Source organism: Felis catus, chromosome A2, assembly GCF_018350175.1.
Source record: "Felis catus isolate Fca126 chromosome A2, F.catus_Fca126_mat1.0, whole genome shotgun sequence".
Classification (NCBI taxonomy): Eukaryota; Metazoa; Chordata; class Mammalia; order Carnivora; family Felidae; genus Felis; species Felis catus.
The window spans coordinates 133,080,181-133,105,180 of NC_058369.1; the positions used below are offsets into that span (position 1 = coordinate 133,080,181).

General features: G+C 36.5%; 1 protein-coding gene across 16 annotated transcripts in view; it reads left to right on the forward strand.

The window, feature by feature from the left end:
* The window catches only part of FOXP2 (forkhead box P2), a 565,307-nt gene that overhangs the window by 492,481 nt on the left and 47,826 nt on the right, over positions 1 to 25,000 (forward strand). For 11 of the 16 annotated variants that reach the window (XM_045041043.1, XM_023240626.2, XM_045041061.1 and 8 more), the window contains 5 exons: positions 4,693 to 4,830; positions 5,958 to 6,158; positions 7,726 to 7,897; positions 19,441 to 19,654; positions 21,444 to 21,548. In XM_045041043.1, coding sequence (XP_044896978.1) covers positions 4,693 to 4,830; positions 5,958 to 6,158; positions 7,726 to 7,897; positions 19,441 to 19,654; positions 21,444 to 21,548 — 830 coding nt within the window. 16 annotated transcript variants of the gene reach the window in all.

Consider the following 25,000-nt stretch of genomic DNA (forward strand, 5'->3'; position numbering starts at 1 on the left):
GTGAAGAAAGAATTAGACTGATACTATGCTAAAAACAGTTCAAATCACCCACATATACTCAGGATGTTTAATTAAGTGGCGTGCTTACATGCAAACCCAACATATTCAGAAATGCTCCAATTGAACTAAAATGTAAAAAGATGGTGGGCTTATTATAGCAAATAAAACTTGGGGACCATTTTCATAACTCTTACAATAATTCTTTAGATTTCATTTGAGGTGAGACGTGATCTTTGCCCTTGTCTCGATAACTTTTGACTCCTTCAGTGAGGTACATTCAGAAGTTTAATATAAACACATTTATAATGTTTTAAACTAAAGTCATCATCTGTTCTAGGATAATACCTAAATACTTTTGACTTTTTACCATTTGGACTTATTTCAGGACCTCTTCAGAATTTTTCCTCTCTCTTTTCAGAAAATACAACATTATGTCCATTTACCCAGTACTTACTTCTTGGCACACAGAACAACACATCAGATGTGTGCTTAATTCACCTATAAGAAAATAAAAAAAGGGAAAAGGAAACCCTTATTTGGTCCATCCTTGTGGGGAATTTTAGTTCTGTCAGTGTAGTAAATACCAAGAGACAAAGACAAATCTCCTAACCAAAGTTGACTCCATTCCCTTCCTTTACTTTTGAAGATTTTAACTGACAGACTACAGTTTTCCTAGGACAGCCATTCAGAACCAGCTGTTTCTCCCATTTGGTGGCTGTATAATGTTTCGTGTTTTCTTAGACCCCACCAGACTTTTATTTGCCTTCTCACCAGATAATACCTGAGGTAACCTCTCCCTCCCCTCCTTCATGATGTATCTAAATTTTTGTCCCTTATTAGAATATTTGCATGAACAAAATTATATATCCAGAGGAGAATATTTTCTTAAGCCTAACACTGGACTTACAAAGATATGTATGTTTCAGAAAGGTATCCATGTATTTTCAAACATGATGCTGGTTTTACCTGTTTTACCAGATCAAGTAGCATAATCTCCAAACAAATTTTTCATGTACTCAGTTAATCTCTATCCATCTTTGTCAGTGAGTTCTTCCAGTAGTTTGGAATAGCAAAGAAGTGCACAGAGGTTGTAACAAAAGTGATATAGTAGGAGCAAAGGAAATGTGGTACTTAAAATGAGTTGCTTGAAATGCAGAAGTTTTGCGTTTTGAAAATTACTAATTTCTGAAGAAGCAAGTGGAGTTGTCTACATGTAACATATAATACATATAATATCTAACTTAACACTTGTTACAGGAAAAACTGTTTTAAGTACATATTTATGGAAATAGAGTGTTCAATTCATTATGTGTTAGTTGGCTTGTCTTTCTACCTATCTTTATGCCTGTATATTGTCATATATATACAGTCTGTGTGGCACCTGGGTGGCTCAGTCGGTTAAGCCTCTGACTTCAGCTCAGGTCATGATCTCAGTCTGTGAGTTTGAGCCCCTCATCAGGCTCTGTGCTGACAGCTCAGAGCCTGGAGCCTGCTTTGGATTCTGTGGCTCTCTCTCTGTCTGCCCCTTCCCCATTCATATTCTGTCTCTCTCTGTCTCTCAAAATTAAATAAACATTGAGAAAAAAAATTAAATAAATAAAAATACAATAAAATGGAAAGGTAGAATACTTATTTAAATTTGCCTGTACACCAGGAGTCACTGTTGCAACAAGCTATAGAGTCGGATAATTTTCTGTACATATTATATAATACATTCATTTACTTTTAATAAAGTTTGTGTTCTTTAATTTTTTTTTTATTTTTTTAATGTTTATTTATTTATTTTAAGAGAGAAAGATAGAGAATGAGCAGGGGAGTGGCAGAGAGAGAGGCAGGGAGAATCCCAAGCAGGCTCTGCACTGTCAGCATGGAGCCTGAGGGGGACTCAAACCCACGAACTGTGAGATCATGACCTGAGCCAAGAATAAGAGTCAGATGCTTAACCAACTGAACCACTCAGGTACTCCAAAGTTTGTGTGTGTGTGTGTGTGTGTGTGTGTGTGTGTGTGTGTGTGTGTGTGTGTTTTAAAGAGTCCAACAGTTTGTATAAGCTGAAATCTAACTCTAACTTGCAGTATATTATGACAGTTCTCCATTCATAAAATTTTCTCAGAAAGTGCATTTGATATCAGTCACATATGAAGTACTTTTCATTATAGATATAGAGATAATTTTTAAGTTTATTTTTTTTGAGAGAGAGAGAGAGAGACAGGAAGAGAGGAGAGAGAGAATCCTAAGTAGCATTTGTGCTGTCAGTGTGGAGACTGATGTGGGGCTTGATTCCCATGAATCGTGAGATCACAACCTGAGCTGAAATCAAGAGTAGGTCATTCAGGGGCACCTGGGTGGCTCAGTCGGTTAAGCGACCAACTTCAGCTCAGGTCATGATCTCACAGTTCGTGAGTTCAAGCCCCGCATCGGGCTCTGTGCTGACAGCTCAGAGCCTGGAGCCTGTTTCAGATTCTTGTCTCCCTCTCTCTCTCTGACCCTCCCCCGTTCATGCTCTGTCTCTCTCTGTCTCAAAAATAAATAAACGTTAAAAAAAAAATTAAAAAAAAAAAAAGAGTAGGTCATTCAACTGACTGAGCCACCCAAGGGCCCAGATGTAGAGATAATTAAGTGAAAGCTCTCCATATGCTAAAAAGTGATACAGGGCTTCGATAAGAGAAGTGTGGCAAGTTTTTATCACATGATTGAATGTATATGAGGTATATATCTATGTGTATGTGTATCTATATGTATGTATTTGTCCATCTACATATACATAATATCTATCTACATATATGTGGTATCTGTCTATATATGTGTAGTATCTGTCTGTCTTTTTGTCTATCTGGATTGGCAGCCTTTTTAAAGCTTAACATTTCTGTCTTACCCTGACTTAATTTTGGTTTGATTCCTTGTTATTTAGAGATAGTAGGAGGTAAATAATTGGTGGAAGAAAAGTCATCTTTGTGGTAGGTTTTTTTTAAACTACTTACCTAACCATTATATTTGTTTATTGAGAAATAAACAGTTAAGTAAACTGGCCACTCAGGTTTTAAAAACTAAACACTTGGGCAACCCATTGGGTCAATTAATTTTATAGCACATATTTCAGAATGCCTTTTATTATGATAAATTCAAATGTAGTAACCTATAACATGTCAGTATGTTCTAAAATAATCCAGAAATACTCAGATAATCACTGAGTTTTTTCCCATCACAATGTGCTTCTTTTTTGTCATAAAACTAGATCTCATCAATCCATGTTTTGAGATATCAGCACGGAATAGACAAGACAAAGTTATTTCTTAGTATTAAATATGAAGTGTTTGTGTTTGGGGGTGGGTACTTTATCCACCCCAGGTTTCTTTTATTTTTTCTCTCCTCACTTCTTTTTCATTATTGATTTCTCCTTTCCTTATAACATGAAGTGCCAGAAAAGTTTGAACTATGTTAAAATGACTATTTAAAATAGTCTATTAATCTTCTTCTGTTTTCAAAGACACATTGTTGTCCCATGCATTTGTTCTAAAGCAGTATTTATGTAAATACATGTTTTTATTTACAGTAAAAGTAGATTGTTCTTTCTAGGAAAGAAAGTGATTGCCTTTTCAAAGGTTGCAAACTGGGCAGGTTGACAAGTTGTTTGATTCCGTGCTGGTTAATACAAGCAACGCCCCCCAACAGCATGACTGTGGCCGGGCTGACCATCTATCACAGGCTTTCATACAAGGTTTTGTCCCGCTCATCCCTCCTGCCATTCTCTTTCCTTAGAACTTCCTCTCTAGCTCTTTCTCACTCTGTATCTTCCTTGCCCCCTCCCCCACTTTCTCCTGTTTCTTTCTCTTCCTCCTTATTTGCTTTTCCTTTTGACTCCATAATTCTCAGAACCTAGAAAAGAAAGACAATTTTAAGCAAAAATACTTTTTTTTTTAATTTTAATGAATCACCTTTGAATAATCTTTAGACTTCCAGACCCCCTAGTATAAGTTTAGCTAGTTCGAAATAAGAAAATGTTTAGAGAAGAATACTTGCTTATGATTTTTTCTTTGAGAGGACTTGTCTGGGTTGCTATTTTGTGGAAACACATGTGTATATACATCCTATATGAGTTGAGACATGTACTCATGAAGTAATATGTATTACTATACGTATTTTTCTAATGTTTATATATTTGATATACATATATCCATAACATTTTGAAGATGGTGATTATGTTTTATGCGTAAGTACATTCTACATACATTCTTTTTACTAGCTTTGATAACAGATATGTATATGCATACTTTTCAAATTGTTTAATCTTTATTATTTATCATAATCCTACCTTGAAACCATTGCCAAAGGCTTTCCGTTGATAACACTATGACATCGGTGCGATGATCGATTAGGAAGTATTGAGAACCCTGACATTTAATTGTTTGTTTTTCACGATGCTAGTCAAAGCTCCAACATCTTAGTGTAACACCTGTGAGGTAAGTAAGGAATGTAAAGATAGCATCTGATGAAATCTGATGTCTCTGGGAGGCCAGTGTCTACATGCTGTGGTACTTTAATAGTATTTTCAAAGAGTTAATAATATGCAGATATCATATCAAAACAGTGAGCCATCATTTCTAAAGGATTTACTAGCGGTGACCTATAGCTGTGAAGCCGGTGAGCAGACGTTTGGTTACGATCACCCCTTCTCTTTCTGTCCCTGCCCAGGTGCCTGTGTCGGTGGCCATGATGACTCCCCAGGTGATCACCCCTCAGCAAATGCAGCAGATTCTTCAGCAGCAAGTCTTGTCTCCTCAGCAGCTCCAAGCCCTCCTCCAGCAGCAGCAGGCAGTCATGCTGCAGCAGGTAATGTGGGTTACCTGCTTTGGTGTCCTGGCATGTGGCGCACGTGTGCGCCTCTGACGACAGTGCCGTGGGCATGTTTGCCGGTCACTCTCCGCTTGAAGGGACAGCTGATCAGAATGCAAGAACGTACATGCCGCATTGTGACTGCAGAACTACATCAAAAAATTTAGATCCTTCGGTCTTTTTAAATTCATCAAAGTCTACAGTAAGAGCAGAGAGAGGCGTAACTTCAACATGGAATAAATTAATAGTTTAGTATTCATATGCTTAGGAGCATTTGATTTGTACACTTGCCAGTAAGAGTGCAAAGGGACTTCTAGATAATTCTTGCTTTGAAAACTCCTTAACACTTCAGCACTCCTTTATGTTCGTGGAAGTATGAGATTTAAACTGGCCATTTGGTTGCGATAGGGAGGGTAACATCCTACGTTTCCTTCCCAAAATATACTTGGTGTTTAGGCATAGAGAATATCTACTTATAAAAACAAAGTTAAGCAGCCAAGTTACTAACCCATGAAAGTTATCTTTTTTTAGTGACAAGACTAGCATTTCCAATACGAACCTTATTGGGCCTCGAGTGTGTATAAAGTGGACTTTATGTTGTAGACTTACTTAATCTAGAGAAAACAATGTGCTTTACCCAGATTCTTACTGATTTAATCGCTTTGCTGTCTTCTATGGCTGATGGCCACAGGCCAGTTGCTTCTACTTCTAAGTCTAACATTCTTCTGTACGTCTGATGGATTAAAATATTTTCCCCGATAGGAATTGAACAACCTGATTCTATGTAGCCATATATTTGGTTCTTATAAATGGTAGAGTATATAACCTATTTGAATATCCCAGTGGGACTTCCGATGTAATCAGTTAGGGTATTCATTTGGTTCTGGCCCATTAGAATATAGGTTTCCTATGCCCTCCTGTTTAGGATTTTTTTGGATTCTGGATTGGAAAATTTCAGAGCTGCCTTGGAAAAAACAAATGTATGTAGATGTGTCTCCTTGCATCCACTGCATATTTTTTGTTGTTCTTGGGAGGTGAACCTTAATGGATACTCTACCATATGCCAGTCTAGAAGAGTTTAGGAGATTTATAATACATGAAACTTTTGCCTTTATTTATTAAAGTCAAAATGGTTTATTCAGCAACAACTACAAGAGTTTTACAAGAAACAGCAAGAGCAGTTACATCTTCAGCTTTTGCAGCAGCAGCAACAGCAGCAGCAGCAGCAGCAGCAGCAGCAACAGCAGCAGCAGCAGCAGCAGCAACAGCAGCAGCAGCAGCAGCCGCCCCCGCCGCCGCCGCATCCTGGCAAGCAGGCGAAAGAGGTAGGAGCCACCTGCCGTCGGGCTCACCGGCAGGGCGCAGCGGTGCCAGGTGGGGACTGGGTGCCTCGAGGCCAGGGCGGCCTGAGATCTTCCTAGCGCAAGGCTCTCCTGTCAAAGATGCATTATGATACATTTTTACCCAGCTTAATAACAGTGACAGTAGAACTCTCCTGCTCTCCTTTTTTGTAGCATGGGACTTGAGAGTTACAATCCAATGCTGCTGTCTGTCGTCTAATGTTCACTAATGAATCACAGTGTACAAAGAGCAAGCTCTGTGGTGGACAAAGTACTGATTATCTTGTATTCACCGAGAATCTAAGTTGGTGAGGGAACCTTATTTTTCTCAGTGGTGCAGCTCAGAGAACATGCATGCAAATGTAGCCCGTGGTTGCGCGGTGGGGTGGGGGGCTAGGGGAGAAACCGGTGGAACACAGATTTCAAAGTCACGGGCCCCTGATTAATGAACTGCTACTGTAGGTTTGGAGTGGCGAGTAGAAAGTTACAGTTTGATATGCTCATAAATCAAACTGACAAGCTGGCTTCTCAGGCCGAGCTTGCACTTGTCAGCAAACTGCATCAAATATAAACATAATACAAACAAAACATGTTGAAGTAGTTAAATTGATCAGCAGGTATCAGAGCCGTTGTCTTCAAGCTGCCCATTATGCAAACGTACAGGAAACAGTTTTGACCTCCTGAGGCTTTGTTTCTGTTTGGATTTGTGAATAGAATTTCAGACAGCCATCAACTACAGAATAGAAATTGCTCCCTTATTTCTCCGGAGGCTCTGGGCAATCCACATGACTTGCTCCATTATGCAGTCTGTTTTCCAGTGAGCGCATCAGAAGTTTCTCTTTTCCCCAAACTAAAAAGGAAAGGTCTTCCCCAGCAGCTTGTCTGTCTCTGCAGTTGTGACTGCCTCGTCATACCCTCCCGAGTCCAGAGAACTCTGGTTTGTCTTGTAATGCCTCACGAAATTGGAAGTTATACTTTTCCTTATAATAAGGGCACTTTTTTTTTTTGCCCTGCACATAATTCTGCCTTTAATGTATTCCAACAAGAGAAGAGAGGAAGAGAGAGAGCTAACAGGCCTGTCCTATGAAGGCTACATCCAGTTTACTAATAGATCACCAGAGACCACATTCATGGGCCTCTGCAGATCAAACTTACTCAATTGGAAAAAAAAAAAAAAAGAGAAGAGTGTTGTTGAAGTTGACTGTCACTATAAAGTGTTATTTTTTTAGTATAGATAAACTTATTATCATCATCTGCAATAAGCCAATTTTTTTTTAAAAAAGTCTGACACTTTGTTGTAGCATACTTTTTCTAAAGCTCGTTCCATACTCTTTCATGCAAGTTCCTTGGTTCTCTGCTGCTGTGTAATATTTGAAAGAAAGGCAACCGAAAATCTAGAACTTGCTCACATTCTGCTTTCGAACGTTGACCATGGGATGCCCATTCAGAAACTCACCGGGGCAGTGAAAGGAGCGTGTGCATTTCTCTGTATGAGAGCTGTGTGCAGACCATGTGTTCCCTGCTGTTTACGGGGCCGGCTTTTCTGCACCAGCAGCAGCAGCAGCAGCAGCAGCAGTTGGCAGCCCAGCAGCTTGTCTTCCAGCAGCAGCTTCTCCAGATGCAACAACTCCAGCAGCAGCAGCACCTGCTCAGCCTTCAGCGTCAGGGCCTCATCTCCATCCCACCTGGCCAGGCGGCACTTCCTGTCCAGTCGCTGCCTCAAGGTACACACAAAGTGTGCACACTTCACTCCTCGTGTGGCACTTTCTACCATTTCATGCCCTGTCTGCCTTATCCCTCGAGAAGTTTTGTTTTTATGACCTTCAGGTTTATAGTGAAAACAGGATCGTTACCATGGCTGCGTGGCCCGTTTTCTTGAGGCTCAGAGATTTTACTACACACTGAGTTCAGGTGTGTAGTGAAACTGCTTCCAAGTGTTTTGTTAGATATTAAGTGTGTCCTTATTAGTCTTAGAGCGGAAAATAATTTATAAGGGCAACACAGTTTAGGCACTGTCGAATGTACAGCGAAGACCTACCTGCAGGGAATTGGATCAGTGGGAAGGCTAACAACATTCCATTTAACAAAGGTGAGCTGATAGGAGTTTGGGTAGAAAACTGATTTAAAAAAAAAAAAAAGATAGAGGGTGCCTGTCTGGCTCGGCAAGTTGAAGACCAGGCTCTTGATTTTGGCTCAGGTCATGATCCCAGAGTTGTGGGATCAAGCCCTGTGTTGAGCTACATGCTAAGTGTGGAGCCCGCTTGGGATTCTCTCTCTTTCCCTCTCTTCCTCTCCCCTCCCTGCGCACTCTTCTCTCTCTAAAATAAAAATAAATCAACAAAAATATAGAAGTTGCTAAAAGTTCCTAATCTTCATGCTAACACTCTTAAGTATAAAAAGGAGCCTTTATGTATTCCTATAGAGAATATTCCATTCCAAGCTACGCTTTGTAGAATCCCATCTAAATCGTGGGACCATATTGACCTTATTTTCTCTAAAGTAATATTGCCTGTGCATGTATTGTAAATTACAGCTTCAAAAAGCTGCCAATTGTATTCTTATTCATTTTTCTTCCATTTTATTTTATTTTATTTTATTTTATTTTATTTATTTTATTTTATTTTATTTTATTTTATTTTATTTTATTTTATTTTATTTAGAAACAGAGAGAGACAGAGCACAAGCAGGGGAGGGGCAGAGAGAGAGGGAGACACAGAATCCAAAGCAGGCTCCAGGCTCCGAGCTGTCAGCACAGAGCCTTATGTAGGGCTCAAACCCATGAATGCCAGATCATGACCTGAGCCAAAGTCAGATGCTCAACCGACTGAGCCACTCAGGCACCCCTTATTTTTCGGATAAGAAAACTTTGCATGTACTTTGATAATACAATATGATAGTACCATAATACAACACTATAAATCATACAATTGTATATATTCATCATTTGACTCAACTTTTGGGAAACGGGAAGCATTCTTACTTTAAAACAATGATAGTAAACAAAATGACTCCTTGTGTGCTAAAATTACTGGTACAGGCAAAAGTCATGTATCATTAAACTTCATAAAAGCATATTCTAATTTGCATTTGGATTTTGTTGGAACAAACTTTAATCCAAATGGACTAATTATATTTGTTACAAAGGGGCTCACGTTGTAGTATTTTATGTTCATCTTTCTGACTCAATAGGATATTCTGAATAAAATCAAGAACAATTAAATAGAAAAAAAAATAAAATTATGCAAATAAAAAACTATCTTTAAAACACACATAATCTTGTTTCTGGCAAATGAAACTTAAAATATTGCAGGGGCACCTGGGTGGCTCAGTCTGTTGAACGTCCGACTCTTGATTTTAACTCAGGTCATGATCATAGTTCGTGAGTTTGAGCCCCACATCAGGCTCTGCACCGGAGTCTACTTGGGATTCTCTCTCCCACCCCCTCTTTGCCCTTCCCCACCTCTCATTTTCTCTCTCTCTCTCTCTCTCTCTCTCTCTCTGTCTCTCTCAATCTTTCTCCCTGTCAAAATACATAAACTTTAAAAGTAAAATAAAATAAGGTAAAATAAAATATTACAGTAAATGTTGTTCACTTTTTTTTAATCAAATTACTATCACAATGGCATGTTTTCCCTAGAATTCCCTCTTTCCCTTGATTTCAGATCTTCTGATTCACCTGATTGAATCACTCCTAGGAAATCAAAAAAGATAAAGATTAAATAGTGGAAGAAAAACAAGGCCATAAACCCACTTTTCTAGACCATTCCAAAGAGAATTGAAATAAACCATGGTGTCACCATAGCAATGAATGTTCTATTCACTATGTTCTTTGAAAAAATAAATATAATTTGAGGACCAATGAAGAAATAAGGTTTTAAAAAAAAGAAAGGTGGGGAGCCTGGGTGGCGCAGTCGGTTAAGCGTCCGACTTCAGCCAGGTCACAATCTCGCGGTCCGTGAGTTCGAGCCCCGCGTCAGGCTCTGGGCTGATGGCTCAGAGCCTGGAGCCTGTTTCCGATTCTGTGTCTCCCTCTCTCTCTGCCCCTCCCCCGTTCATGCTCTGTCTCTCTCTGTCCCAAAAATAAATAAATGTTGAAAAAAAAATTAAAAAAAAATAAAAAATAAAAAAAAGAAAGGTATGTACAAATTAATTCAATATAAACATGGATTCTTTTGGTAGAAACTACACTAAAACCGAAGCAATAAATTTATACCATTGTTTTTTTTTTCAGTAAAATTTACATAAAATCTGTGTTTAAGATCTAATGATATAAGATTCTCCTCAATAGAGAGAAGCGAGGTCTACCATGATTGTGAGTAAAACCATTGAAACAAACATTTCAAGAAAGTTTAAAATAGATGCTCACAGAGGGACGCCTGGGTGGCTCAGTCAGTTAAGCGTCCGACTTCAGCTCGTGTCATGGGCTGTGAGTTAGGGCCCTGCGTCGGGCTCTATGCTGACAGCTCCGAGCCTGGAGCCTGCTTCGGATTCTGTGTCTCCTTCTCTCTATCCCTCCCTTGCTCACACTCAGTCTCAGAAGTCCACAGAAGTAAAATATAGTCTATGTGCGATATATTTGTTAAACTACATTCTTCCAAGGCAAACATACAAATATCTTGCTGAAAAAAGAAATTTATTATGATACAACGATTTTAATGATTTTCAAATGAAAATTTACTCTAATTTCTGAGCTTTTTTAAAATAGAATTTTTTTTCCTTTTCTTCTATTTGTACTCTCCATTAAATATATGAGAGATTACACACACGAGATAGAGAACATTGAGGAAAATGAAATAAATCTGAAAGCACATCTGGGTTTGAGCAGAATATTTATATTTTAAACAAAATACATGCAAGTCATATTGTGTTTTTCACCGCTTCGATGACTAAGTGTGAAAAGTGCCACTGCGGAGACTCATCAGCCAAACACAGACAGAATGTGTCAGATAAACCAGCCACAGCAGAGGAACAGAACTTCATGGGGTGGTGCTGGAATCCCAAAACTGAATGGGAGAAAGAAAATAAGTCATTGTTAGATAATGGAATTCTTGAATTATTTCTGCCTTAACCCTTGGTGATTTCAGATAAAAATATCTTAAATATTTTCATTGTCAGTTTCCCAGTTCACTTTGCACCACGTTTTTGGTTGGCTGATGGATTGGCCATGAATGATAACCACAGGAACACCAAGTAGGATTTATTTATACACAATGATGATCTTTAAAAATATGCCATATTTGAAGTATTTACCCCCATGATTTAACACAGCTTCCTCAGGCTACTTTTTAAAGTTCCAACTTCTTCAACCATATATAAAATAAGTGTATGAGAATGAGACAGAAGTAACAAAATTATAATAATTTTGATAGGAGTGGGAGATGCATCAACATTTTTCTCTATGTTACAAAATGACATAATATATCACTTTAAATTATTTTAAATATTAAGTATTTAAAGTCACCATGAATATTACTATAATGTTGGATTTTGATGTAAATTAGGCAATTAAGTTATCATCTCTAAAAGCATATATGGGGACACCTGGGTGGCTCAGTTGGTTAAGCATCCGACTTTGGCTCAGATCATGATCTCACAGTTCATGGGTTCGAGTCCCACATCGGGCTCTGCACTGACAGCTGGGAGGCTGGAGCCTGCTTCAGATACTGTCTCCTTCTCTCTCTGCTCCGCCCCTGTTCTCTCTCTCTCAAAAATAAATAAATAAACATTTAAAAATAAATAAATAAAAATCATACATAGAGTGACTGTAGGTATACAGAAGTCAAATAAAAAAGGATGGATCTGTAAATCAATATCAAATAAAATACTGATTATGAAGCTATTTACTCCATAGATAGTACAGTTTGTATGTCAGCTGGTAATTATTTAGTGACACATTTTCATGACCCAGTACCATTGTCTCCAGGTTAGAAGATAGGAAATTATTGTGCGTGCACTTCTCATGTTTTTGGCATGAGATAGATGTCAGTGTATTCCAATACACAATATATTCACAGACTTACTATGACTGTGGAGACTAAAATATATGTGGCAAAAACTTTATTTCATTCCAACTTTCTACATGTTTTTAAATTTATAAAAGCTATTTAAAATATAACACTTTTGTTACCAATCTGAAAGACCAAACAGAAAATGCTAGAATATCTAGCCAGCACTATTTTGAACTAACACCTTCTAGAACTAGATGAGTTTGGAATGAAAGAACTGTTGAATAATAAAGTGAAATCTTTCTAAGTAAAGTATAAGAATGTCCTTTATGCTGAGTTAAGAATGTGCTGAAGTTTGTCATTAGGATGAGTATTCAGTCAAAATCAGGTATTTGGCTTTGACTCATTCTCTGATTATGGAAATCTAAATAGTCAAAGCTCAGTCGATTGAGCATCCTAATCTTTATCCTGCTCCTTTTGGCTCAGGTCATGATTCCAGGGTGGGGGATCAAGCTCCACATTGGGCTGCATGCTCAACATGGAGCCTGCTTAAGATTCTCTCTCTCTCTCTCTCTCTCTCTCTCTCTCTCTCTCTCTCTCTGTCTCTCTCTCGCACCCTCTCCTCCACTCGCTGTCTTTCTAAAATAAATAAATAAGTAGCCAAATGCATACTTCAGCATCACTTCTGGCATCTTGATTTTTTTGCCTAACCTGTAATCATGTGCTTGCATAGATCACCTTTGTATCTAATCAGGGTAACAGCACCGCAATATGGACAAGGCATGTGGCGCAGAATTATTGTTACCATCTTAGTATTTCCTTTTAAATACCAGTCAGTCTTTAATTTGTAACTCGGAGGGGAAACTCCTTTGGGGTTTTACATGCTAAAGCTCCATCAGTAAGCTGAAGTTTAGATGTACATTTATGATTGCAGGAATAAAACTTTGCAAAGTTAACTATGAATGCTATTAATTTTATGTATAAAAAGTAACTCACAACAAGTTAAATACATAGAGAAATATTAGGCGTGTTAATTTTTGAGGAAATGTAAGTAATGATATATTAAATTATATCATAATTCTAATTGTCACAGAATTGTTTCATGTACCAGCATGCATACATTAAAATGAATTTATTTCCATTTAGGCCGTAAGTCTTTTTAAAGTTCTTTTTGTCAGCTCTTTGTATCTTGAAGGAAGACTCAAAAGCAGAATGTCAACTTTGACCCATTAAAGTTCCATGGTGAGGAAAACTGAGAAATTACTGTTTTGTAAAATAAATCACATACATATATATATACATATATATATATATATATATATGTATATATATATATATATACCCTGTATTCTGGTATCCCAGAAGTTCCTTCTTTGTGGTGAAATTTGCCTCTGGTCTCAGTTTTAGCCAAATAGCTATTTTGCCCCTTGTAATTCAGCTTTTGGGCAAAATATGGATTCAGTACACTTCTCATTAAACATACATTTTAAAGATGGGCACTATACCTACAGGTTAAAGTAGGCCCCCAGTCAAATATAAATCCATAATATGTTAGGTCTGGCAAATTATAAATGAACACAGGTCTCTGAAGGATAGCCCAGAAACCAGAATGACTGTTGCCTGTGGAGAGAACTAGGAACCGTGAAGTCAGGTCTGGTTCGGGAAATTCGATTTTGCAATGTATAACCTTCTCTATGATTCTGTTATTTTGGCCATGTGCATATACTACTTTTTTTAATGTAAAATTTAAGATGAAAGTGAAAATTACATGATAATAGTTCAAGAATTCAAATTACTAAGTATCAAATTGGTTCAATAAAATATGTGAATGATACAAATACTTCTACAAAATTTGCTTTTATTGCTTTTACTTATAAGTAACTCTAGAAAATAAGCAGAGTACTATTAAATAAGTTAATTTAAAAAAATCACAGTAGACTTACTTTACATCATAATGTATAAAATTATTTAATATTAAAAATTAATTACTAGACATAAAAAATGAAAAGACATTATTTTTGTGTGAAAAAGCTGCTAATGTAATTTTTACCAATAAGTAAAATATTGGAATTTTTAAATCTTGTGTGCTCCAAGACTGTATAATCTAGATATGAATTACCAAATTTTAATTAATTCTTAGCACAGCGGTTTTCACCCAATAGATACTCCACAAACTATGAATCTAGGATTAAGGAATGTTATTTAATTGCTTTACCTGTCGTATTACATGCAATTTGATTAGGAATTCATCCACTTATTCATTCAACTCCTAGAAAAACAAACCTTTTAATGCTTATTTGTAGTACTGGCAGTGAACGAGAGCCAGTCCAAGCCATCATCCATCATCATTTCTTGATTTTTTTGTGGTCATGGAATTTTAAAATTGCATAATCATACAACTTTTTGGTGCTAGTATTGTTATGTATGTATCCTTGAAATAAGTTACTAAGAAAACTGAATACTCTTTACTTGGGATTTTAAATTGAGGGGCGCAGTCGGTTAAGCGTCCGACTTCAGCCAGGTGACAATCTCGTGGTCTGTGAGTTCGAGCCCCGCGTCGGGCTCTGGGATGATGGCTCGGAGCCTGGAGCCTGTTTCCGATTCTGTGTCTCCCTCTCTCTCTGCCCCTCCCCCGTTCATGCTCTGTCTCTCTCTGTCCCAAAAATAAATAAACGTTGAAAAAAAAATTTTTTTAAAAATAGACTATTATTCTGTGATGGTCTAGTCCACTGATTCCCAGATTATGCACTGCTACTGTTCTGGTCATTGAACAACTCTTTTAAGTAACACACATTGAGCTTTCAATCACTGTAGGCACTCCTAGAGGCACTGGGGACAAAGCAGTCAAGAGGACAGGCAAAAATCCCTGCCATCACAGAACTTAGATTTCAAATTAAGTAAAATGTATAGTGCTAAGTGCTATGGGAATTTTTTTTTTCTTTTTTTAAGTCAGGATAGGAAAAAATAAAGAAACCTTAGAAACGGTAGGGGTTGAACTTGTAGACAGGGTGGCCAGGGAAGGAGTCCTGAAAAAGGGTTATGTGAGCAATGACCTACAAAGGTGAGGAGCTTTGCCGTGCATTAGCTCTAGAGCTAGTTACTCAACTTTCCTGTTCCTCAGTGTCCTCATCTCTAAAATAGGGAGAATAATAGTAGCTCAGGGTATTAGATTAGACCTGAAGCATGCAGAAAAGTGACTGGCATATCAGAAGTACCATGTAAATTTCTAACAAAACAGAGACAAAGGAACCTACTGGAGCAGTGAGTTGGATTCCAAGGGGCTGCATAAATAGAAGCTTAGTTTTGAACTAAGCTAATTCTGGAAAAAGTCTTAAGTTTATAAACAGGCAGCCTGCAGTTCATGGGAGGGCTGGAGAGCACCTGATGAATCCTAAGCCCACACCCGTTATTTAAAACTGAAATAAATTAATGCAATTGTAAAAAGAGTTTGTTGTGTTTTTTTTTCTTTTTATCCTCAAATGGATTTGTAAAACAAAGAGTTAAAGAAGAGACTCAAGGGTTTCTTTTGTTTCTAGACATCATGGAACTGATGTATATGTTAACATTAATCATGAGCCTCCAAGATAGAGACCAGAGATCTCTTAGATCTCTGATTAGAAGTGTTCAGATGACTACTGTCCCATAGAACACAGTTTAGGAAGTATTGAATGTGTTACATTACTGTCTGAAAATAAGTTAATTTTCGCAAACCTCAAAACTTCAAAACTCACGAAACTTTCAAAATTGTACAAAACGGATTGGCTGGTTGTTTCATATTCATCGTTTTGTATCCATGGAAAAGAGCTAAGTAAATTGTAGGTGTGAAAACTCTGTTGATGAGCAATATGACAGTTTGCTTTTAAAATTTTTCCTCCAAAATTGTCTGCACGTTGGAATCATCGGTGGAGCTTCAGAAACAGACTGATACCTGTGTCCTACCTCCAGAAATTGTGATTTAATTGGTTTGGGCTGTGGTCAGGGCATTGGAAATTTTAAAATGTCCCCAAGTGAGTCTAATATGCAGACACTTTGGGGAACCACTTCTACTAACAGGAGTCTCTTTTTGACATCATCTATTTTCTGCCCCTTATCTGTAATATTTAAAAACCACTTCCTTCCTCGTTTAATTAAGAATCATTATTTGGATAGCGAATAGGTTATTTATTCATCAAACATCTATGTTCTTAGTATTTGTTGCCATATCATTGTGATATCATGCTGATACCACTAATTTTCCATACAAATGAATAGTATAATAGAAGTCTGCTTTTTAAAAGGTAAGTGGATACTTAGGTTAACTAAATTATTAATAAAATTCAAAAACTGAATTATTAATAACATCTCTAACTGATATAGTCTCTAAAAACATCTAAGAGTCTTTAGCCAAGGTATAAAATTTTATCAGCCACTCGATCTTTAGAATCAACTAGTTTATAATTCTTTAGATATTGGCCTTACAGGATTGCAAGTACTCATAAATAGTATGCCCCGCAAGAGCCACAGAACTTCCATGTGAAAACCAAAATGCCTACAAAAACTCTATGAATCTGTTATAATCAACTAAATCAACTACTATTCATTGAACACATACCAGGCACTCTTCTAGGCACTGGAGATAGATAAGTAAGATAAGAAATCCCTACTCTTACCATTTTAAGTTTAAATTGCAGAAGAGGGAGACTGATGATAATGAGTAAAACAGATAAATATTATAGTTTCAGAGACTGACAACGCTCTTAGGAAAAAAGAAAGCAGAGTGAGGTGACAGAGAATGTTAGAAGGCAAGGTGGGGAGGGGCAGTAGTTGAAAGCATGGTCTAAGACCTCTCAGAGGAGGTGAGCCTTGAATCATCTGAGTGAAGTGAGGAAGTCGTGAGGAGATCTGTAACCAAAATCGCCTGTGCTGTGGGAACAGCCAGAGCAAAAGCTGGAAAGGGAGCAAATATTTACTGCCTTTAAGATGCAGAAGAAAGTATAACAGAGCGAAATGTACAGAGTGAGCAATAGATGAGGTCAGAGAGGCAGGCAAGACCCAGATAATAAATTCCAGCACCTCACAGGCCATAGTAGGGTTTTTTGTTGTTATGTGTTCCCTTTCTTTTCTTGTGTTTTTTTCTAAGTGTTCTGGAAAGCCATTGGAGGCTTTGTCTGGAAAATGCCATTGCCCAATTTACATTTAAAGAGATAGATTTTGGCTGATATATGACGAGAAGTAAATTATAGCAAGGCAAGGGGAAAGCAGGAAGACAGGAAAGGGTAACTGCACACCAGGCAAGAGTGGACGGTAGAGCAGAGAGGCAGAGTGAGGTGGTGAGGGCTCGCATGCAGAAGATGTGTAAAAGCTGTTATGTAAAAGGATTGGTTAATGGAGTTTTGCTGTTAGGGCACCTAATTCATACAGACAGGTAATCAAAAAGTTACAGTCAGGTAAGTTTCAGAATCCTGGGTTAAAGCAATAATTAATGATGTTTTCATATAGAAATTATGTCCCATATAACCAGAGTAATACCTTAGTTTATTAAGCCATCCTCTTTTATGTAGAAAAAGAATAGTTTTAAATAACTGAAAACCTGAGTTATCCAGTCTTTTCTTCAGTCTTAGGCTGTTTTAAAATCTTCAGGAGCCAGAATCACCAAAATGATAGTTTTCAGTAAAACTATCTGTAAGAAATTGTGATAGGCATAGCAATTTAAGGTTACCACTGTGATGAATAATTTGACCAGAAGTTATGTTTGGAGCAGTGAGAATTCTTCTGTCACTTTGAGCTACTTACTACTATGTCTAGATTGATGGTTTTCCTAGTTGCAGGGGGAGGGGCGAGCAGGCTGACTCTGCTTGACATCATGTTCTGTTATCTTCCCCTAGTTTCCCCTGCCTGTTCGATCCTGCTCCCTTCCCCCACACCTCTTGATTGATCGGCATCACTGTAGCATCTGATGTAGATGTGTGCTGGGTTGTGGGAGTGGGGGTATTGGATTAGTACTTCCGTCCTTGTGTTAGATGTTGCAGACGCACGTAACATATGCAGAACCTAGATTTTGGAGCAGCAGTGCGTTAAGTTTGAATTCTGTCCACCAGTTGTGAGCATAGTGATTTGGTAACATATTTCATCTTTTTAAACCTCCATGCCATGCCCTCATCTGTCAAGTAGAATGATTCCTAGCTTCAAGTGAAGTTAATTGAGATTATGAATGTAAGCATCAGACTACAGCAGATGGTCAATAAGTGATAGCAACCATAGTTACAACTGCCTTTCCCCCTGTATATCTTTATTCAATAGTTTTCATATTTTTAATGTAATATTTTAAGAAAAAAGGCATTCAAATAAAACTTCCTGGATTTAAATCAAAGCTTTACCACATAGAAGCTTTGTGACCTTGGATACATTTTTGAACCTCTCCCTCACTTTGCTTTGTTATCCATGAACTGATTGAAATACAGTTATGAACTCATTGGATTTAGTGAAGATTAAGGAGCATAAGGTATGGAAAGAATCCGTGAAGGCATAGTACTTGGCATATATAAGTACTGTTATATATTTGACTTATAATAAGTAAACAGTAATCTCTCAATTCCTATTTCGGAATTAGAGTTAAAAGTTAAAATGCCTTGATTTTCTGTTTTCATTCTTCATATATCTGGTAAATTTCCATGATCTGAAACAGGGCATTGTTTAAAATGGGTACTCATTTATTCTGTCGTCCATAAAATGAAGTTTTCATATTATCTGTTTAATTGATCCATGGAGGTAAGAACATTGGCTTATTTAGGACCTCCAAATGAAACTCAATTATTTTGTTTGTCTGTCTGAGAAAGAGCAAAGTAACTTTGTCAAAGTTAATTGTCAAATGTATTCTTTTTCTGAGTTGGATGTTTACTGTTTTTCCCTGACATTTTTTTTCCCTGACAAATTTTTTGTTTACCCTCCTTACTTCTTTTTTTCTTTTCATTTCTTTTGATATATCTCATTTCAAAATCTATTTCTTTTTCATTTCCTTACTGATAAAAACTTAACACTAGCAATAAGTAAAAGCTTCTGTTAAATAGTTTAACTTTCAAGTAGAACTTGCTGGCTTTTTCCATTAATCCTTGATAGTTTCAATACTATTATTCCCACTACTATTCCCAAAATGGTAGTCTTTAACAAATAACTGATTATTCATGAGAAAGGCTATGGTGCTGATGGTGTAAAGTGAATTATTATTGTATATTAATTATGCTGGTAACATCACTTTTGTTGTTGGCATTAATCCAGTAATAACACTAAGCTCATTATATGAACTTTACCTTGTTATATTAGTGGGGCTTTCTTTCGTTTTGTAGCTGGCTTAAGTCCTGCTGAGATTCAGCAGTTATGGAAAGAAGTGACTGGAGTTCACAGTATGGAAGACAATGGCATTAAACATGGAGGGCTAGACCTCACTACTAACAATTCCTCCTCGACTACCTCCTCCACCACTTCCAAAGCGTCACCACCAATAACCCATCATTCCATAGTGAATGGACAGTCTTCAGTTCTAAGTGCAAGGCGGGACAGGTAAATCTCATGAGATTTGTTCTATATTTATCTGTCGCCAACCTCTCCTTCCACCATTCATAAAACTGAGGATTATGATCTGTACTTAACAGGGGAAAAATGTGTAAAACAAATTAAATAAAAACCTTTAGGTTATTTACCTTATATATTATTTTCATTACAGAAAGTAGCTCAAATACCAGGGATTTGATGGATTTGGTGGGGAATTGGCCTGAAGAAAGTTATTTTTTAATAAGTGCATATGGAATTACTGTATCGACATATTTTTATGGCTAATCTGTTTTGATGAGTAGGATTGCTGAAATGAGAACATTTTACCATTTTTAAACTTAAGAACCCCTTTCAAATAACTAAAGATGCATACATATCCCCCTTAGTAAGTGTTTAAAAACACGTACTTAATGTATGTTTAAGAACATGTCCATAGATATCAGAGAATCCATATACATGAGGGTACAATTACAGGCATAATAAACCAGAAGACAGAATATCTGGTATACCTTTTTTTTTATTAGTATTATTGGAGCATGAGGGAAGTTGCAATTACATAAAAAAATAAACTTATGATGCTAACTCTGAGTAAATTTGACTCAAAATTCATAGGGAAAATTATTTGATTTCAGTTACCAACATTGAGTACATTATGTTAGATAATTTTCAACCTCTTGTTTTATTTTAGTTGTGTAAAAACTGCCTTTATAAAAGGAGAACCCAGGTGCTCTTGTCCATTTACTGCCCCTGTTTCAAGCATGTAGCTCTATCTAATCAAGTCCTTTAAAGCAATTTATGTAAAATATGTAAGCTAGAATATTGCTTAACATAAAAACTATATTTTTAAAGGATGAAACATAAATGTAGGGTTTCTTAACAGAGTGACTCAGTCTCCTATGGTATTTTGCTCTAAACTTCACATTGGAGTGTAGTGGGTTGATAGTATTCTCTTATGTAATATGAATGTCTGCCTAGCTGTAACAAATTCTTTCTCACAAAGAATTTTTTTTTTAAGAAACCTATATTTAATTACAGTACACTTTAAAATAGAATGCTGTAGTTTGGTGGTGTTTCTGGTCTTCATTTGAGTATCATGAAAAATTTTTCTTGTTAGTTTTCATCATTAACGAACGGTATGCTTCTGAATGCTTTCATGCTATTGTTTTAATTGAGATAATTTGATGGTTATATACTGCAGAAGTTGGTTGATTTTTCTAGGCTCTCTCCATCTGATATAACACTCACTTATCAAAAGTCTTTGGTAATTATAGAAGGATATAGCTAATGAATACTGTTCCAAAGTAGATTTTTTAAAATCAGCAGTAACTAGTGGAAATATATATGGCTCAAACATAAATATTAAACAATTTAAATGATCCTAAAGGTCCATATCTTCTTTAAAAAGCACATTTCAAAAATCTTATGGTGGATGTCCTATTACCTTCTTAAAAACACAGGTTTATTTCACTTGACCACATGTGAATATATATATTTTTTATTTAGAGGTAAATGTTACATTAAGGTCATATGGCAAGATTAGCATATGATATTATACAGTCCTCTTAGTTTTTCATCCTTTATTAACAGTCATCTTTGGCTCTATTTCTCCTCTAATTGGAACATCATCTAGCCTTGGCAGTTGAACTATTCAATAGAACGATTAAATTTTTCTGACTGCTCTGAGCTGAATTGACCTGTTTTGACCTGTTTGTCACTGATCGTAACCTGACAGGCGCTAGCAGCCTGCAACGATTATGGCTTTTTGAGATGACTCTGACGCCGTGTTCTTTTGCTACAGCTCGTCACACGAGGAGACTGGGGCTTCTCACACTCTGTACGGCCATGGAGTTTGCAAATGGCCAGGCTGTGAAAGCATTTGTGAAGATTTTGGACAGTTTTTAAAGTAGGTTTCGTACCTTTTTTAGGGAAGGGGGTGGGTTCTGTGGGAGTTTCAAGTGCACTGTTGAAAATAAACAAGAGAAAGCTGAAAGGGGGAAGTAAAGGTCCATCATAAGCCCCCTCTGAGTTTTCTGTGTGTTCCAACAAGTGCATGGCCGAAGTCAGGCTACGAAAGCGACTGTCCGTCTTTACCTTTCCATCAAAATATTTTACAAGTCATTCGATAGGGGTTTTTTAAAGAATGAAAAATACTACCCTACTGTAATAGTGCCATTAATAATTGGGAAACGTGTGCAGGATTCACTTAAATTTCAAGTTTTTAATAAAAATTTTAAGTAAAATTACATGAGGCGTCATGTAATATATCCACATTTCAACCCAATATTTTACAGGGTTATTTTTTTTAATCACAAACTTGATATTACTTCCTTTAAATAATGATATTTAACATATTTATTGAACAATAAGAATGAAAAGATGAAATTTAATAGGAACCAAAGTTTTCAGAAATAATTGTATTTCATCTACCTTTGTTACTTGTTGCCCTCAGGATCAGAGTGAAACACCCATGGCTGTATAGTTGTATGATAAATTCTATGGCTTCTCTAGCTTAAAATCAAAACTTTGTGTGTCCTTAATTTCTTCATACGGTGATAATTTTGTTTAATTTTAAGAGGTTCCTTTTCAAATAAGAATATACATCTTTTATGAAACATTTTCCACGCACAATTCTGCCATACAAGAGATCTAAACAGAGAGCTACAGATAGGTTTATGGAGATGAGTAACTTCACAGGCTCAGACTCTTATGTTGTCATGGAGCAGCTAACAGGGTGAATGAACTGTTTCATGCTTCATCAACAATTAAGTTAATTAGCTCATTTGAAATTGCACTGCTTTGTTGCCAGGATGTTGGCAGAAACATCAAAAAGATGTGTTTACAAATGGTAGACTACAGGGTATAGAGTAAAAGCACCTTAACAACAAGGCACAAGTACTTGGCATCATAATAACTTCATAACAGAATTACAGTAAGACTTCCACAAGGATTTTCTTTTAAACTTTTTCTCATTTCTGACCAACTAAAAGAAAATTTGCTTCCTGTATTGCTATGGCTTTTGGAAAAGGCCTTAAATAAATTTTTCATGACTATTATACCAAAACAGTAGTGAGCTACCATTTTATTGGACGTGAAACTGATCCAGCTAATTTCATATTTCTTCATTTGAATACATTCATCCTTATCAATGTGTCGTGTTATTCCTTATCATTAAGATCATTAAGAGGACTGTTGCTACTATTTCGTAACTGTGGTCATTTAAGAAATAGAACTAGCCCAGTCATCATGTTATTCCTCCAAGTTGTTCTTTCTGACAAAATTAAGAATTTTTGAGAAAATGTACATATCTTCCCTTCAGTGTGATTTCCTTTATAGCACATGGAAAGGAACATTTTTATTCATCTCAAATATTTATCTAAAAGTTTATTACTAACAAGCAGAGGAACATGAACCCTCATTTTAGCTTCCTGGTTCTTTTTTCACATTCATGCCAGTATTTTTTAAAAACTAAAGATATTACAGAGGTGCGGGGGTGGGGGGAGAAATTACAATTAAAAAAGCATTTCCTTTCAATTAAATATCAACTTTGGTTCCAAATGCTGACCATTTTTCCAAACCATTAACTTTATAGAGATGACAGAACAAATGACAGTAGATTGTAAGGTCTTTCTTTTAGTCCATTTTTGTTATGATCTGCTTTAGATTCTCTTACTCAAAGATAAGTTCTGTCAATAGATGTAATACCAGTATACTGAAAAAAATGTATTAGATACATTTCCATACTGGAACTGTCTTTGTATTAAAGTGTATGGGAAATGTAAAAAGAAATAATATATTTTATGAAATTAATTAAGTTCAGTTATTCAGAAAACAGTGTAGTGTCTGTGTGGAAAGTGAAATGAAGACATCACCACTAATACAGATTTTCTTGGAAAGGATATTTTGCTTTTCTTTTGTCATTATGGGGGAGAGTTGAGGTTTAGAGGAATGTCAGACAAGCCAAAAAACTGTGAAAGGTTTTCAGTTCTCAGTTTCCGTGTTTGCTACTCTCCCAGAAATTTTATATCCAGTGTTTATTATGAAAGTTTTTGGAGAAAATATTGTGGCATTTTTATTTCTGAAATGCACTAAAAATAAATGTATAGCTTGAGCTTTACTTTGGCATCAGACAACTTATCCATTGGTTTGAAATAAAAGGAATCCATTTGTTAGTACTATTTAGCCTACATATGTTAAATAATAAAGGATAGTAGAAAATACACTAAGAGTCCCAAATTCTTTCTCACATTATATCCCAAACAGACTAGTAGGATCCTTCTGCTTTTGCCCAGCACCAAATGAAAAGCTAATAGAGGACAGTTGCTTATGTACATATATATTGTTAGTCTGATGTGTATTCTGTAATATTCAAGGAAGTTTTTCCTTTCTGTTGAATTAAGACTGAGTTCGAAACTGTTATTTGTAGCAACAAAGATAAAGGCAAGAAAACCAAAATACAAAGAAGAAAGCCCAGGCTAAAAAGGTGATTAGGAACATTTCTGAATTTTACTGTAAAGTACGTGTTGACAGAAGCTAACCATTTTTTCTGACCACTAATTGAAGATCTCACTAGATCACTAAAAGCATTTCGTACTACTCCTTCATTACTGTCTTATAAATGTCAAAGTGTAATAACATCTGACAAAACTTTAGCGTAGTTTGACTGCAAAATTAATTATCATTCCATTGGACCTAAGTCAGCTTGAATGTAAGTGGATTGACTTTTAGAGCTTAAACCAAAAGGTTTACAAGATAGCTTTCCAGTTAGCAGACTAGTGTTCTTGAGTCTGCATGCACAGGTGCCAGCAAATAAAACATGATCTGAGATTCAGAGGTAGAAATATTCTCTGTGAAGAAAGGCAGAATGAGTAGTGTCCACAAAAATATCAATCTATTCAAGAGCCATTAGTTGATGAAGATAAGTGTATTAGGTTTATTACAAAAACCTTTTTTTTTAAGCTTGGCAGTGTATATAGAGCCTAGAAAAGGTAGTGGATACGGGATAGTTGATTTAATGGAAATTTGTTGTCTCTCTTTTTCGTGGAGCTGACTACTCTAAAAATTATGCTCTTACTTAGTGTGTATTGTCTATTTCTTTGTCTTTGACTAGGCAGCATGGCTACAAAATTATGACCTCAAGAAGGCGTTCTTTGAACTTGTCAGAATGTTGTTTCTTTTGGTGACAGTGCCCCCATCTCTCAAAACTAAGGCATCTCACATAATCAGCTAAATGAATAGTGACAGCTAACATTTTGTATTTAAACTCCTGTCAGTGTTTAAACATAAAAAGCTTGATGCAAAATAAATCAAACACCAGTGATATGCAAGTGAAACATTTTGTTAAAACGGTCTTTGACA